This window comes from Cervus canadensis, chromosome 20, assembly GCF_019320065.1.
Source record: "Cervus canadensis isolate Bull #8, Minnesota chromosome 20, ASM1932006v1, whole genome shotgun sequence".
Classification (NCBI taxonomy): Eukaryota; Metazoa; Chordata; class Mammalia; order Artiodactyla; family Cervidae; genus Cervus; species Cervus canadensis.
In genome coordinates this window covers 22,285,685-22,303,721 of record NC_057405.1, presented here as the reverse complement: position 1 = coordinate 22,303,721, position 18,037 = coordinate 22,285,685, and the positions used below count along the sequence as shown (strand labels likewise).

Genomic DNA, 18,037 nt, shown 5'->3' with positions numbered 1-18,037 from the left:
AATTCAGAGAGACAGGAAGCAGGACAGAGGTCATTAGGGGATGTGAGCGGGGCAGGTGAATCAGGAGGCAAGGAGTACAACCTTTAAAGGGTACAATCTTTAAAGGAAGTCAGAGCGTTGGATACGACATAACCTGGTCAGACCCAACTAGGTCTGAGAGGGCAGAAAAATCGACTTCCAGTGGACCTTAAGCCTCATTATATGCTTGTTGTAATACATCAGCTAAATGACACCCCCCAAGTGCCATGACAACTCCATAAAAGGTCAACAACTGGGCGGTGGCTCAATTCCCAGAAACCCCCATACTTGCCAAGACAGAATAATCCTCCCACTCATTAACCTATGAAGTTACTCAGCCCATAAAAACCACCCACTCTAATTTCGGGGCCTCTCACCTTCTGAGATGCCCCACACTGTCTGAGGAGCATATTTCTCCTGGCACTGTTCTCACCTTTTAAGACAGACGGAATTCTGTCTGTGGAATGTGTATCTCTCTAAATAAATTCACTTCTTACCTATCGCTTTGTCTCTCACTCAATTCTTTCTGCTATGAGACATCAAGGACCTAAGCTTCATTAAGTCCTGACAGCAGGTGTGTGATCTCAGTTAAAAGACAGTGGGTTCAAGCCCCAATCTGAGCTGTATGGTTTCAGGGGGATGGGGGTGGGGTGGAGGTGAGGAATGGAGAGTTACTGCTGAGTGTTCTGTTAGAGATGATGAAGGTTCTGGAAATGGGCAGTGGGGAGTGTTGTGCAACACTGTGAATGTACGTGATGTCACATCAACAAATAGTTTAAATGGTGTATTATATGTTATATATGTTTTACCACAGTAAAAAGTCTGACAAGATGAGTGATGTAACTATGGATATGAATTTATAACTTTCTATATGAATATAAGAGGTATAAATATAATAAGCGGTACATAAGGAACTTTAGGTTATCCAGGCCTAATTAGTTGTATACACTAGAAGAATGTGCATCTGTCAGAGGGCAAGTTTAATCAAGTGAATAATGTAGACTGTATGCTTAGAAATGTGCTCAGTACTACGCATAAACACTATTTTAAGGATCCATTAACTTATTCTAATTAAATGCTTATTTCTGTAAGACTCTTCAACTCAAAACTAATTTTCTTCCTTGAGTTCCATGGCTAATTTGTGTCTTTGTATGGCAGGAACCAACACAACGTTGTAAAGCAATTTCCCCCAGATAAAAATAGATTAAAAAAAAAAAACTGGAAAAAATGAGGTACAAACAAAATGAAAAACAAGTCCCTCTGCTGTTCACCTGAAACTATCACAACATTGTTAATCTGCTAAACCCCAATATAAAATAAAAAATTCAAAAGAAAAAACTGAATAATGAAGGAATCTGTAAATATCTACACAAAGATTTGTACACAAATGCTCACATCAGCATTAATCATAACAGCCTCAAGCTGGAAACAACCTGAATCCCCATTAGCAGGTGAATGGATAAACAAGCTGTGATACAGACACAGCAGAATGGTACTCAGCAAGAAAACAGAATGAACCGCTGAAAAGAAATGCAGTAACATGGGTGAACCTCAAAAGCACTGAGCTGAGCCAAGGCCAGACAAAAGTCTACACCTTCCATGATTCCACAGAACGTGTGAAAGTTAACCTCAGTGACAGAAGGACGCCAGCAACTGGGGCCTGATGTGGTGGGACCGGGGAGGACGCCCAGCTCTATGCATTGACGTGGATCTTCTCTATCCATAGCCTACATTCTGTGAGATCACTCTGCACACTTTATAAAGCTGTGAACGTCCCTCTAAACACAGGTACAATGAAATGGCACAGAGCATTTAAAACAAGACAGCTAATGTTAGTAACCAGGTTGTAAGTATCTATAAAGAAGCTAATATATAAACAATCTAAAATTAAGTTAAGGGTGAGCACAGTTTCTTTATACCTTTGGTAGCATGAAAACAATCACCTTGGGAAAACAGACTAGGGTAAGTCTTTAAAAAGAAACCAGTTCTAATTGACAGTTTTAAAGTGATATACAGTAGATCTAGCTGATTATGTTTTTGAAGAACTCTTTCAGAAAAGGAGCTTTTTAGGGTAAGCAGTCAGGTAATTTCCCCATTTCCTTTTGAATTATGAGAGGAAGACCGCAGTCTGAAGAATTTAAGGCTAGCAAATGATGGTTTCAAAAAAAGGGAAATTAATGGTTTTTCATCTTCATACCTTGTACATGTTTTCAGAAACATGCCACCACACAATGAAGCAAATTCTGTTGAAATTTTCAATTTGAATACTGAAATCTATCTGATCGAAAAAGTTCTAGTATGGGTCCCAGATCTCCTATAGAAAAGTACAAAGTTGTAAAACTAGAAGCATATTACATTACTTACCTATATTTTAAGTTTCTCCAAGCCTCTAGCACTTACATTGCTGCTGCTGCTGCTTAAGTCACTTCAGTCGTGTTCAACTCTATGCGACCCCATAGACGTCAGCCCACCAGGCTCCCCCGTCCCTGGGATTCTCCAGGCAAGAATACTGGAGTGGATAGCACTTACATTACACATGAGTAAATAAAGCTCAAAGAGGTTATGCACCTTACCCAAACTGCCAGGCATCGGAGCTGTGATTTAAAACCAGATGATTTTAACTCTGAAACCCATGCTCTAGGCGCCACGCTGCAATGCTTCCATAAGAACTCAATCTCTCTGAGAGGTCTATGTAAACTTGGAAGAGTGACAGTGTAATTCTGTAAAACTCCACTTACCTTCAGGGGACGCAGAGCACCACAGAATTTTGTCCACCAGCTATTTTCAATGAATTCTAAGTGCCTCCCTCTTTTCCGAAGTGTTCGTAACCTTTCTTCAAATTGTTTTAAGGCGCGTCTATCCCTTGCTGGCAAAGGTCGACCATCTTTGCTCTGCAAATAATAGAGCAAAATAAAAGTTTTTTTTACCATTAAGGTCTTAATAAAGTACCCATCAGATTTAGCAAGATTCAGACAACAAAAACTTTTTTAGATTGGACTTGATTCCTGAGGCAAATTTACAAACTGAAGGAAAAAAGCAAAACCCAATAACTTCTATGTGAGAATACACATCTCTGAACCAAGGTCAGTGTCAAAATGTGATGTGAACGTGTGCACATTTAAAGCTGAACTTATCTTGATCCCTATTTTCCAAATACTCAATATGGTAAAGTTATATGGAGACAGATAATATTTTTTTAAACACCCCTTTTATGAGGCACTTTATGTTCTTTGCTTGATCTCTCCTTCACCTCCAAATTCCTCATGCTATCCCTTCACATACCCAGGCCTACGCTCCTCCTCCCCTTGGTCAAGAGACTGTGTTCCAGTGTTTACCTGGGCTGATGCTCCTCGGTCCCTGACTCAAACACCAGCACAGGGATGTAGGATTAGGACGTGCTGAGCATAAGATTTTACAACAACTGCTAAGAACTGGCACTTTCTTACTCTCCAAGTACATCTGCGAATGAGTCAGGTTTTCTTTGGCTTACCTCTCGGAAAGACAATTCCCCCATACTTTCTTATGGTATCTACTGCAACCGTGAGCAGTACCTTTCTGTGGTGTCAGGGACACGTTCCCTCTCGAACTCCCCCTGCCCCGAAGTGCCTTCCACCAGGTACAAGAACAAACCACAATCATCAGACAACTGCGAAACACTTAAGAAGGTGAAATCTACATTTGCTTTTATTGGAAGGACCAAGAAAGTCTTTACACAGGACATTTTTATTACTTTTAATTTGGGGCAGCACCATACGGCGTGTGGGGTCTTAAGTTTCCTGACCAGGGATGGAACCCTTGTCCTCAGCAGGGAAAGTGCAGAGTCCTAACCACTGGACTGCCAGGAAATTCTCAGCATTGTTTTACAATGTAAAAACGTTAGATAATTAGAATGCTAAACTCCTTTCAAGGTTCAAACAGGATGTTGGGAGAGACAGCACACAGTGCTCTGTAACACAGCCCGGGGTACCCTCGTGTGAAGTAACAGACACATGCAGACCGTGCCCGGACACCCCTTCATCAAGAGATGTGCATGGTCACAGTGATCACCACACAGAGGCACTGCCAAGCTCTTCTGGACCCAGCCATCTCTTCCTTACTACGCTGTTTCCCAAACTTCATCACACCCAACAATCAACAGGGCATTTCGTTAAGCACAGGTTTCTAGACCCCACCCCGAGAGAATGTGACTCTGTTAGGTCTTGGGTGGGGCCTATAGTTTGCTTTCCTACCAAATTCCCAGGAGGTGCTGATGCTACTGGTCCAGAGACCATGCTCTGCGTGGAAAGTGCAAAGTGTGAGTCACTCAGTCGTGTCTGACTCTTTGCAACCCACAGACTGTAGCCCGTCAGGCTCCTCTGTCCATGGAATTCTCCAGGCAAGAATACTGGAGTGGGTTATCATTCCCTTCTCCAGAGGATCTTCCTGACCCAGGGATCACACCCGGTCTCCTGCATTGCAGGCAGATTCTTTACCGGCTAAACCACCAGGGAATTACACGGGACTATATTTAACTATCTTCACTGCTTTAAGTACACTGCTTACTATCAAAGTGCATCCTCAAAGGAACCTTACAGAAGGGTATTTTCTGAAGACTAAACGAATGAAACACTCCCCTCCACAAGACAGATCCAGGCCACCACACTTTAATCATGCGGTACTTCACAGTTTTTCTCACAACTGCCATTCTAACATCAAAAGGATACCAACAAGGTAGATTTACTTCACGGCTGGCTTTCGCTATTTCAGGGAAAAAATCTTTTTTAGTAAACTGATTTAAGGATCCACTGAAACACAAGCTCAGCTTATCTGCCTATTTGAGTGAGGGATGGAGCCCGCACTGTTGTGCCAACAGCATAAACCACTGTCGGAAGAAATGTGCTCAAACGCACACCAGGAAAGGCACCCAGAAGTCAACCAATTATTTCCTTTGGGGGAAAAAATGTAGTTACATTGTATATGGGCAAAAAGGCTTCCCTTCACACAGTCCCCAGTGACCACTCCCTCTTTTGAGGTTACCACTGTCACAGAAATCAACAGAGATCAACAACATCCAACACAAAATCCTTTATGTCCCTCTAGGCAAACACACTGATGGTTTACATAATAGCTAACATTTCCTGTGCCTAAAACTGATCTATTCTTTTATGTTTGTTCTCCTTAAATTTTCAGAATAAAACTTTGAGATTGGTAATGGCAATTTATTCATTTATTCAGTCAGTTCAGTTGCTCACTTGTATCTGACTGACTCTTGACAACCCCATGGACTGCAGCACGCCAGGCCTCCCTGTCCATCACCAACTCCCAGAGCTTGCTCAGACTCATGTCCATGGAGTCGATGATGCCATCGAACCATCTCATTCTCTGTCACCCATTTCTCCTCCTGCCTTTAATCTTTCCCAGCATCAGGGTCTTTTCCAATTAGTCGTTTCTTCTCATCAGGTGGCCAAAGTATTGGAGTTTCAGCTTTAGCATCAGTCCTTTCAATGAATATTCAGGACTTATTTCCTTTAGGATGGACCGGTTGGATCTCCTTGCAGTCCAAGGGACTCTCAAGAGTCTTCTCCAACACCACAGTTTAAAAGCATCAATTCTAAATTCCATATATATGTGTTAGTATGCTGTAATGTTCTTTATCTTTCTGGCTTACTTCACTCTGTATAATGGGCTCCAGTTTCATCCATCTCATTAGAACTGATTCAAATGAATTCTTTTTAATGGCTAAGTAATATTCCATGGTGTATATGTACCACAGCTAAAGTAAAGTAATTAGCCTCCAACTAATAAAAATAAATGAAAAAAATAAATAAATAAAAGCATCAATTCTTTGGCGCTCAGCTTTCTTTATAGTCCAACTCTCACATCCATACATGACCACTGGAAAAACCATAGCCTTGACTAGTCAGACCTTAGTAAAGTAATGTCTCTGCTTTTTAATATGCTATCTAGGTTGGTCATAGCTTTAGATGAGGAAAATAAGAGCACGTTTCCCCTTCTATTTCCCATGAAGTGATGGGACCAGGTGCCAGGATCTTAGTTTTTTAGTTTCTAGCCAACTTTTTTACTCTCCTCTTTCACCTTCATCAACAGGCTCTTTAGTTCCTCTTTGCTTTCTGCATCTGAGTGGTATTATCTACATATCTGAGGTTGTTCATATTTCTTCCAGCAATCTTGATTCCAGCTTGTGATTCATCCAACCTGGTATCTTGCATTATGTACACTGCATATAAGTTAAATAAGCAGGGTGACAATATACAGCCTTGACGGATTCCTTTTCCAATGCTGAACCAATCAGTTGTTCCATGTCCAGTTCTGTGGGTTTTTTTTGTTTGTTTTTGGGTTTTTTTTGAGCCAAATATTGGCTTCTCAGAAAGCAGTTTGTAAGGTGGTCTGGTATTCCCACCTCTTTAAGAATTTTCCACAGTTTGTTGTGATCCACACAGTCAAAGGCTTTAGTGTAGTCAATGAAGCAGATGTAAATGTTTTTCCTGGAATTCCCTTGCTTTCTCTGTGATCTAATCAATGTTGGCAATTAGATCTCTGGTTCCTCTGCCTTTTCTAAAACCAGTTTGTATATCTGGAAGTTATGGGTTCATGTACTGTGGAAACCTAGCTTAAAGATTTTGAGTATTACTTTGCTAGCATGTGAAATGAGACCACTTGTGTGATAGTCTGAACATTCTTTGGCATCGCCTTTCTTACGGATTGGAATGAAAACGGACCTTTTCCAGTCCTGTGGCCACTGCTGAGTTTTCCAAATTTGCTGGCATATTGAGTGCAGCACTCTCACAGCATCATCTTTTAGGATTTGAAATAGCTCAGCTGGAATTTCATCACCTCCACTAGCTTTGCTTGTAGTGATGCTCCCTAAGACCCACTTGACTTCACACTCCAGGATGTCTGATGTTAGGTGAGTGACCACACCACTGTGGTTATCTGGGTCATTAAGACCATTTTAGTACAGTTCTTCTGTGTATTCTTGCCACCTCTTCTTAATTTCTTCTGCTTGTTAGGCCCTTATTGTTTATGTCTTTTATTGTGTCCACCCTTGCATGAAATGTTCCCTGATATCTTCAATTTTCTTGAAGACATCTCTAGTCTTTCCCATTCTATTGTTTTCCTCTGTCATTTTTCATTGTTCATTTAAGAAGACCTCCTTATCTCTCCTTGCTATTCTCTGGAACTCTGCATTCAGCTGGGTTTACCTTTCCCTTTCTCCTTTGACTTTTGCTTCTCTTCTTTTCTCAGCTATTTGTAAGGCTTCCTCAGACAACCACTCTGTCTTCTTGCATTCTTTGTTCTTTGGGATAGTTTTGGTTCCTTCCTCCTGTGCAATATTAAGAATCTCTGTCCATAGTTCTTCAGGTACTCTGTCTACCAGATCTAATCCCTTGAATCTGATCATTTCCTCTACTGTTTAATCATAAGGGATTTGACTGAGGTCATACTTGAATGGCCTAGTGGTCTTCCCTAATTTCTTCAATTTAAGCCTGAATTTTGCATAAGGAGCTCATGATCTGAGCCACAGTCAGCTCCATGTCTTGTTTTTGCTGACTGTATAGAGCTTCTAGCCATCTTTGGCTTCAAAGAACATAATCAATCTGATTTCAGTATTGACCTGATGGTGATGTTCATGTGTAGAGTCATCACTTCAGTTGCTGGAAAACCATGTTTGCTATGACCAGCATGTTCTCTTGACAAAACTCTGTTAGCCTTCACCCTGCTTCATTTTGTACTCCAAGGCCAAACTTGCCTGTTATTCCAGGTATCTCTTGACTTTCTACTTTTTTTTTTTTTTTTTGACTTTCTACTTTTGCATTACAATTCCCAAAGATGAAAATGTATCTTCTTTAGGTGTTAGTTCTAGAAGGTGTTGTAGGTTTTCATAGAAATCAGTCAACTTCAGCTTCTTTAGCTTCAAGGGGGTGGGGCATAGACTTGGATTACTGTGATATTGAATGGTTCGCCTTGGAAAAGAACTGAGATCATTCTGTCACTTCTGAGATTGCATCCGAGTACTGCATTTTGGACTCTTTTGTTGACTATGATGGCTACTCCATTTCTCCTCAGGGATTCCTGCCCACAGTAGTAGATATTATGGTCATCTGAGGTAAAGTCACCCATTCCCGTCCATTTTAATTCATTGATTCCTAAGATGTCCATGTTCAATCTTGCCAGCTTCTGCTTCACCACATCCAATTTGCCTTGATTCATGGACCTACCATGCTGGGTTTCTATGCAATATTGTTCCTTGCAGCATCAGACTTTACTTTCAACACCAGACACACCCACAACTAAGCATGTTTCTGCTTTGACCCCGCCCCTTCATTCTCTCTGGAGCTATTCAAAGCTGCTCTCCACCCTTCCCCAATAGCATACTGGACACCTTCCAATCTGGGGGGCTCATCTTCCAGTGTTGTATCTTTTCACCTTTTCACACTGTCCATGGGGTTCTCCAGGCAAGAATACAGGAGTGGTCTGCCATTTCCTCCCGCAGTGGGCTGCACTTTGTCAGAACTCTGCGCTGTGACAGGGGTTCTCCAGGCAAGAATACAGGAGTGGTCTGCCATTTCCTCCCCCAGTGGGCCGCACTTTGTCAGAACTCTGCGCTGTGACAGGTCCATCTTGGGTGGCCCCACACGTGCGAGTCCCTTCACTACAACAATGCTGGGATCCACCAAAGCGTGCAAACTGCTGTATTAAACTTTAATTATTAAAAGGTACATGTTATGTGTTTGGGAACATGTGACAACATCCAACTTTCTTTAGAAATCTGTGTATTTTATATTCCCACAAATTACCCCATACTCTCACATGACAAAGGTAAAATTTTTAAGACTTTCAAAGGATTAAAAAAAAAAATACTGAGTTTCTTTAATTTCCAGCCACCCTGGTTTTAGCATTGAAAGTCCCATGTTCTGGAAAACTCCTTACGAAGCACGCAACATGGGATCTTAGTGAACTTCATTACTGAATGAATGAATGAGCTGAAAGATCATTTCATATTTTCATTGATCAGGTTAATTTCTCCTTCAGTATACTGTCTATTTAGGTCTTTTGTTCATTATTTCTATGTATTGCTTGTCCCTTTTTCTTCTTGACTTACAGATGTTCAGTATATATCACCTATTTTGCAGATTCAGTTCAGTTCAGTTGTTCAGCTGTGTCCGACTCTTTGCGACCCCATGAACCACAGCACGCCAGGCCTCCCTGTCCATCACCAATTCCCATGTCCATTCAAACCCATGTCCATTGAGTCGTGATGCCATCCAACCATCTCATCCTCTGTCGTTCCCTTCTCCTCCTGCCCTCAATCTTTCCCAGCATCAGGGTCTTTTCAAATGAGTCAGTTCTTCGCATCAGGTGGCCAAAGTATTGGAGTTTCAGCTTCAAAATCAGTCCTTTCAATGAATATTCAGGACTGATTTCCTTTAGGATGGACTGGTTGGATCTCCTCACAGTCCAAGGGACTGTCAAGAGTCTTCTCCAACACCACAGTTCAGAAGCATCAATTCTTCGGCACTCAGCTTTCTTTATAGTCCAACTCTCACATCCATATATGACCACTGGAAAAACCACAGCTTTGACTAGACAGACCTTTTTTGGCAAAGTAATGTCTCTGCCTTTTAATATGCTATCTAGGTTGGTCATAACGTTCCTTCCAAGCGTCTTTTAATTTCATGGCTGCAACCACCATCTGCAGTGATTGTGAAGCCCAAAAGAATAAAGTCTGCTACTGTTTCCACTGTTTCCCCATCTATTTCCCATGAAGTGATGGGACTGGATGCCATGATCTTCGTTTTTTGAATGTTGAGCTTCAAGCCAACTTTTTCACTCTCCTCTTTCACTTTCATCAAGAGGCTCTTTAGTTCTTCTTCACTTTCTGCCATAAGGGTGGTGTCATCTACCTATCTGAGGTTACTGATATTTCTCCCGGCAATCTTGATTCCAGCTTGTGCTTCTTCCAGCCCAGTGTTTCTCATGATGTACTCTGCATATAAGTTAAATAAGCAGGGTGACAATATACAGGCTTGATGTACTCCTTTTCCTATTTGGAACCAGTCTGTTGTTCCATGTCCAGTTCTAACTGTTGCTTCCTGACCTGTATACAGGTTTCTCAAGAGACAGGTCAGGTGGTCTGGATTATTTCCTCTCAAAATACTGTTAGTTCTTTAAATTTCTTTTGGTGCCACTTTTTTGGGTACATAAATTTAAAAACATAAAAATTTAAAATTTAACAATTTCTTAATTTGCGCTTGAGTTCTGAGTCGTGTTTAGAAAACTCCTCTACACAACAAAATACAATTTTACTTTTACTTTCTCCTAATGTTTTCTAAATGTATTTGATTTAAATTATGAATGTGTTTTATTACATGGTAGGAGGTTTATGAAAATTTCATTTTTTATCTTTTATACATGATACTGAATTTCCACCTAAACTTATGAAAAACTCTCATCTCTACATTATTGGATCTTCCCAATTAGGAACTGAGGAAGTTCTTCATTTATTTCAATCCTCTATTATATTATTTCAAAAAATTTTTATAATTTTCACTAGGAAGATTCTGACATTTCTTATTATTTTATAGTTCACAGCTACTGTGAGTGAGATCATTTTCTATTACATCCTCCACCTGGGTGGATTTTGTGTGATTTTGAATGATTTTGTACATATGAACGGGCACCTTGATGAACTTTTATTAGTTCTATTATTTTGTCAGTTTATTCTTTCTGATTTTTTTGGTAGATGAGATCTTCAAATGACACAAGTTACTTCCCTTTTCTCCCCTCTTCCTCCCCTATTTCTTATCTGACCAAGACCTCCAGGAACAGGACAGACACCACTGTCCTATATGTACCTTTAACAAAAACATTCCTTTCCTCATTAGGTATGAAGATCACGGAGGCTTCCTTTGCTAAATAGCTTCTTCTTTTCCCATTTGCTAAGACTCTTCTCTAAACATAGTAACTACAAATTGACTCTAAATAAAGACTCATTGGCATCTATTAGGATGTTTATATTTCTCATTTATTCTCAATATATTGAACTACTTTATTTTCTAACATATCATCTTTGCATTCCTGGGATAAACCTAATCTGACAATTGTGAAATATTTCCTTACTACAGCAACATTTTTGAATTGCTAATACTTTTACTTATATTGAATTATTTGCCTCTACTTTCATAAGAGAGACCAGTCATATAAACAGTTTTCTTTTTTTGTGTGTCATATTACCATCTGGTTTCTATATCAGGATTATCATAGTTTAACAGAATAATTTAGAAAACTTTCCATTTTTTCCTATGTTCTATAAATAAGATTTACATCTTACTTGAAGGTGATAGAGGAAGAAAAACTAGTACATAAAACCTGAACATAAGTGATACAGTGCACTGATACTGCACATGAAATCAGCATACCTGGGAACTAGCAAAGTAATGGCCATACATAAGTAGAACTTCTGTGTTTTAGTTGTTAGACACAGATAAAAATTCTCCAACTGTCAGTGTCCTACATTTTACAGAAGGTAGTTTTTTAAAGACATGCTTCTCTAAGGATATGTTGCACAAAAATTCAAACAGTATCAAAATATAGGCTCACCAATGTCTAAGGCACAACAGAAAGCATTGCAAAGACAAAGTACTTTCATGACCCTCAACGGCAATAAAACACCAGCTCACCTTTGATTTAATTGTTTGGATGTGCTGCTCCACTTCTTCAATATCTTCAGTGTTTTCCAGACGCTCATAAGCAGCACTTCGCGTGCCTTTAATCAGATTTAAAGGTAACGCCGACATGCCATAGGCCTGAAAGAAACAAAAGTAAGACTAATGTTAGCAATACTATTTTAAATATATTAATACACAATTTTCAGGTAAAATAAATGTCCTTTGAAGTAGTAACAAAGAGTGAGCAGTTGTGAGGGTCACAGTCACTGAAGAGCAGAGTAAATGGGCGTGAACTGTGAGCGTGTGGTCTCGGGATTCTCCTGTTTATTACACATCTAATTACACAGAGTGATGTCTGTCATACTAACTACTCCTAGAATAGACTATCTATTTCTCAAAAGACAAGTTACAAAATTAATGCAAATATAATACTTTATTAAAGTATTTTATCAAATTTTTATCAATATTTATCAAAGCATCATAACTGCAGGCTAATCAGGGATTAAGATAGTCTAAATCAATCAGTAAAAAAAACAAATTTACAAAATTATTTTCTGTGGAAAAAACAATTTTATCCAAGTAAATGCAGTAAACTTTCAGTAAAATGTATTTTAATATATATGTTATTTCATTAGCATACAAATTATCTGTACATAGTTTATTTGTAAGTTCTAAACATTTATAATCTTTTTGCTAAGTATTTTAATTCCTACAAGAAATTTTAAAATTTTAATCAGCATTAAGAATAAACATTATTTTATATTACCCAATTCTATACTAGCCAGATCCAAATGTGAAGTTTTATTGTGACTATTAAAAACACTTAATAGCAATTGCCATGTGACCATTATCCAAAATCGATATTGACCTTAAATTCTTAGAAACAAAATTGACAACCATCATCTCCCTGTTGCAGCAACAGGCTCTAAAGTAGATACAAAATTATGCATTTAAATCTTTTACATTTTCTACCTGAGATACTGCCAAACTACTTTAGCCAGCATAGTCATGTTAGGCAGGGTCATGAGACTGAGTTCAAATAATAAATGTGGGCAGAAGTGATCAATGCTACTACTTCTTAGGCTTAACCCCAGGCTTAACTCCAAACTCTAAAATGTCCTGAGTGACCCTGCAGATTTTCTCTCACGCTCTCTGCTACCTGGTTTTTAACTCCCAGGATGATCTCAAATATGTTTAGTGTCATTTTTAATCATTTTGATATTCTCACTGGGTCTCCTTTAGACATTGATTAAATATTGACTATATCACAATTCATATATGTAACCATAAACTCTGACATATCAGGGTTCTTTTTTAATTAACAGAGAATGCAAACAAAGAATATGATTAAAAGGAATTCAGAAATCACCAGTTCTATCAAGTAAGAGCAATCCTATAGCTTGTTGTATTTAGATAATTAACTAGCTGAAATTATTACCCAATATGCAAATCCTTGCATTTTCTAAAGGAGAAATACTTAAAATCTTGCATTTTAAATATTGTTAAAACATAAGTTAATGTTCTCATGATTTCCACATCAGCCAAAAACAAAAAGGAGAAGTTGGGGAAAGGTTCTGTTTGTATTTGGAAAAAAACATAATTTGGACAGAGTACAATAATTTTCTTCTAATTAAATTCTTGTCAAGTTTATACTCCTAATGACCTTAGTAAAATACAAAAAGGAAATACATAATAAGGTTTAAATTATTTTTAACAGTAAATTTTATATCTTCAAAACACTGAAAGTGTAAAGAAAAAAGTCTATGGAAGACAAGGTGCCCAGAGATTTCTGTTGTACAGTCACCCAGTCGTGTCTGATTCTCTGCGACCCCATGGACTGCAGCACACCGGGCCTCCCTGTCCATCACCAGCTCCCAGAGCTTGCTCAATCTCATGTCCACTGAGTCAGTGACGCCATCCATCCATCTGATCCTCTGTCGTCCCCTTCTCCTCCTGCCCCCAATCTTTCCCAGCCAGCATCAGGGTCTTTTCCAATGAGTCAGCTCTTTGCATCACGTGGCCAAAACACTGGAGCTTCAGCTTCAGCATCAGTCCTTCCAGTGAATATTCAGGATTGATTTCCTTTAGGATGGACAGGTTTGATCTCCTTGAGTGCAGTACACAGAGGTTGTTACCATCCCCTTATCAGTTCAGTCCAGTTCAGTCACTCAGTTGTGTCCGACTCTTTGCGACCTCATGAATCCCAGCACACCAGGCCTCCCTGTCCATCACCAACTCCCAGAGTTTACTCAAACTCATGCCCATCGAGTCGGTGATGCCATCCAGCCATCTCATCCTCTATCGTCCCCTTCTCCTCCTGCCCCCAATCCCTCCCAGCATCAGGGACTTTTCCAATGAGTCAACTCTTCGCATGAGGTAGCCAAAGTATTGGAGTTTCAGCTTCAAAATCAGTCCTTCCAATGAACACCCAGGACTGATCTCCTTTAAGATGGACTGGTTGGATCTCCTTGCAGTCCAAGGGACTCTCAAGAGTCTTCTCCAACACCACAGTTCAAAAGCATCAATTTTTCGGCACTCAGCTTTCTTCACAGTCCAACTCTCACATCCATACATGACCACTGGAAAAACCATAGCCTTGACCAGATGGACCTTTGTTGGCAAAGTAATGTCTCTGCTTTTCAATATGCTATCTAGGTTGGTCATACCTTTTAGGACTGTCCTATTCCTGTTCTTCTAGCAGCTCCACATCTTTTAAACATTACTGAAAAAAGTAAATCCTTTAAGACTTTGATGAGTATTACATGATGATCATTCACTCATTCTCCAGTCTTACATACCATTTTATCACAAGTCCATATTGCTATTCATAACCAACTGCCAAGGCAAAAAATACTTTGCTGAACCCAGTTTATGCCCAGGTATATTTCTCTGTCTTACCAACCAGTTTCAAAGGAGACTTATTTTATCCCAATGCTTGCTATTCTGTTTGATGGATCTGGATCTCTAAATATACTAACCTCAGAACTCAATAGTATTTCCTAAGGAATCTGTACCCTACTCAGCATTAAAAATGTGGCCCCTACTTAGAATTTACTGTCAAATATAAAGTAATCTAAGTTTTCCAAACCAGTTTGCTGGTCTCCCTCACTACAAATTCATCTTCCACACTGTTTCTGAAGCGATCTCTCACACTCAAGTTAGACTGTGGCATTCCTCTAGCTAACATCCACTGAGTCTCCCCAGGACCAATAAGGGTGTTTGTGCCGGCGGGAGTCCCTGGGATTCTGGGCTGGGGCCATCAGAACCAACAGAGCAGATAAGAGGGCAGGGAGACGAGGGGTCTGCTGCCACTCCCGCCAGAGTGATGCTACTCCATTCACCTATTTTTATATGCATCAGAATTTCACGGATGACTGTTTGAAAAAGCAGTTTGCAATTTTTTTTTTTTCCCAGTGAAAGGATTACCAGTCTTCTGACTAGGCACTATTATCTAATCCTGACCTACAAAACCTCTTCAAGACCCAGCCCTACCACCCTGATCTCATGCCTCCAAATGCTCATAGCTCCTCATCACTGCAGCTTCCAGCCTTCAGCTCTGCCCCAGGGCCACACTCAGAACCTGCAGTGCCTGATCTAAAACTGCTTCCCTGCTCACCTTACCAAGTCCAATGCCCTTCAGGTCTCAACTTAATCACACCACATCTGAGAAACCTTCCTTGACTTGTACATGTGCCTTGCTTATAATTCAATTACAGTGCAGAACACTGGACATGAACATTACTGTTCTGCACATCTGTTTTATCACTAGGTCTTCCAAACTTGTAACATATCAGAATCACGCAGCAAGTTCCTGACAAGACAGATTTCTCAGCCAAAGGAGTAGCAACTGCAGTAGATTGTTTGATATGTAAGGACTAGGTCTGTTTTTCTTTTTCCTGCCTTTTTCAAGAGCAAACATAAAATAACTTCTCTAAGAAAATAATACTTAACCAAAAAATCATTTTAAATCTTTATTCACATGAACTCTCTTCCTTACATGGAATTTATACATTTTTTAGAAGAGTTAAATTGAATTCCTATAGCTTACATAAATAGAGTAATGCAAAAATTTTGGGGAAAAAATGTATGTCCTTCACAACACCCTGTGGTAACATACGGCCAGAATACAACATCTTTTTGGAAATTACTCTCTGAAGACAACATGTAAAAGAAAGTAATTACTGATTTGGTTACCTAGCTTGTATCTGGATTACATGCTTAAGTTTCAATGACTATCAGGAAATTTAACTATAACATTTAGATTATGATAGACGACATAACACATTATATACAAAGTATTTATTCATTACAACTTTAAGATCCTTAAACAACAATCTTTTAATTTTAACCTCAGATTTCTTTGAAAAACTTGTATGAAAACTATCATTTTTCAAAAGCACTAAACTTTCATTGCTTACTACTGCCCTCTAGTGAAATACCAGAAAGTCAACAAGGCTAAAGAGATTATATCACTTAAAATGCTTCCAGGTCAGCCATACTTGCCTCTATAATATCATTTGTTCCAATTTCCAAAAATAAACCACCATCTGTATTTTAAAACTCAAATGTTTTGAAAGAACATATACAAACTAACACATCTCTAATATGCTCTTGCCTCATGAAAACAGCACATTTTCCCTGCCATCTCTATGTTTTGTAGACAACGCCAAGTATTGCCTATAAACTGAACACATGTCCTGCATATATTTATAAAACCTATTATTCAAGGACATGGATGCTGAAAGTAGTGAAACAACATGTATTCAGTGAAGATTTCCAGCTAAATATTCAGATTCTAAAATACATGTATGTATGTATATGTGTGTGTGTGTATGTAGTTGGTAGTTTAGTTGCTAAGTCGTGTCCAACTCCTGCGACCCCATGGACTGTAGTCCGCCAGGCTCCTCTGTCCATGGGATTTCCCAGGCAAGCATACTGGAGTGGGTTGCCATTTCCTTCTCCAGGGGATCTTCCCAACCCAGGGTCTCCTGAACTGCAGGTGGTCTCTTGCATTATAGGCAGATTCCTTACCAACTGAGCCACCAGGGAAGCTCCGTGTGTGTGTAATTTTTTCCCTCACATTTAAGACCAGAGAAATTTGAATGCATCTTATGAACACAGGCAAGGAAGAAGTCATGGCACAGTGGTCATTATCCAGATATTCACAAATTTGGTCATAGCTGGTTATATTACAAGTACTTCTCTAGTAGAATTACATGCATTTGTGGTACAGCTACTGAGTTAAACTGCCACTTACAATGTCTTATAAGATAGTACTCTGATTTGACATTAAAGCAAAAAGTTAATGTGTAAGGAAACACAGAACAAAAGAGCAGGCAGTGAAGCAAAAATTTACTGGAACAATTATGATTCCACATTTTCTTGCAATGCAATAGTCAAAGGCTTTATAAGCTTAAGAAAGGAAGGTACCCAAAGTAGAAGACATTTTTGTATTTTGCTACTCAGGTTACAAGAGAAGAAACAATAATGAAACAAAAACAAGAACAGCTTAAATTTACACAGTGGGTGTGTCAGCAGCTTCAAAGAAATTCCAAGAGACAAGTTGAGCACTCAAGAAAAGCTGTCTCATCAATTCTCCTGACAGCATAAAAGCACTCTATAGTGAAACACGGACATGAACAGTCAACCCAAAAAAGTGATTGAGAAGACATGTTCCAAATGTGAAGTTTTAGGAATACCTTTACAACTTATTTCATGTATATTTGCCTTATTTTGCATGAAGAAGACTGGTAAGACTGTTTTAAGTATGTAAGGCTAAAACACTTCTATCACTGATATAAGACAAAAATGATAAGTGATAAGACAGCATAGCAGGGACCTTTCCCTTACAGTGGTACCAACTGAGCCATCAGGGAAGCGCATAAAAGAGGCGCATCTTGCCATCAGGTCAGAGACTCAGGGAAGCACGCCGTCACGGGAAGGCTGAACAACCTCACATTTAGAGCAGAGTTCTGTCTTCAAAGGTTATGGAGAACCACTGCTTTAGTTCTATGTTCAAATCCCTAATTTATCACTCTAACTTTCTCCACTATTCTTGCCTGGAAAATCCCATGGACAGAGAAGCCTGGAGGGCTACAGTCCATGGTGTCACAAAGAGAGTCAGACATGACTTAGCGACTAAACAACAACACAATTTTCTTTAATCCGTTAGTTTCATTTATAGTAAATCTATAAAGGTGGCGCTAGTGGTAAAGAACCCACCTGCCAATGCAGGAGATACAAGAGACACAAATTCAGTTCCTGAGTCAGGAAGATCCCCTGGAGGAGGAAATGGCAACCCACTCCAGTATTCTTGCCTGGAGACTCCCACGGACAGAGGAGCCTGGTGG

The 18,037-nt window shown here is 39.5% G+C and overlaps 1 protein-coding gene across 1 annotated transcript in view; it reads right to left on the bottom strand.

Annotated features, from left to right (window-relative positions):
* The window catches only part of LMBRD1 (LMBR1 domain containing 1), a 131,919-nt gene that overhangs the window by 41,757 nt on the left and 72,125 nt on the right, over positions 1-18,037 (bottom strand). Inside the window, exons 8-9 of the mRNA XM_043439153.1 lie at positions 11,700-11,825; positions 2,757-2,909 (exon numbers count right to left, since the gene is read on the bottom strand). Of these exons, the coding sequence (XP_043295088.1) occupies positions 2,757-2,909; positions 11,700-11,825 (279 nt within the window). The remainder of the gene's footprint in view (positions 1-2,756; positions 2,910-11,699; positions 11,826-18,037) is intronic.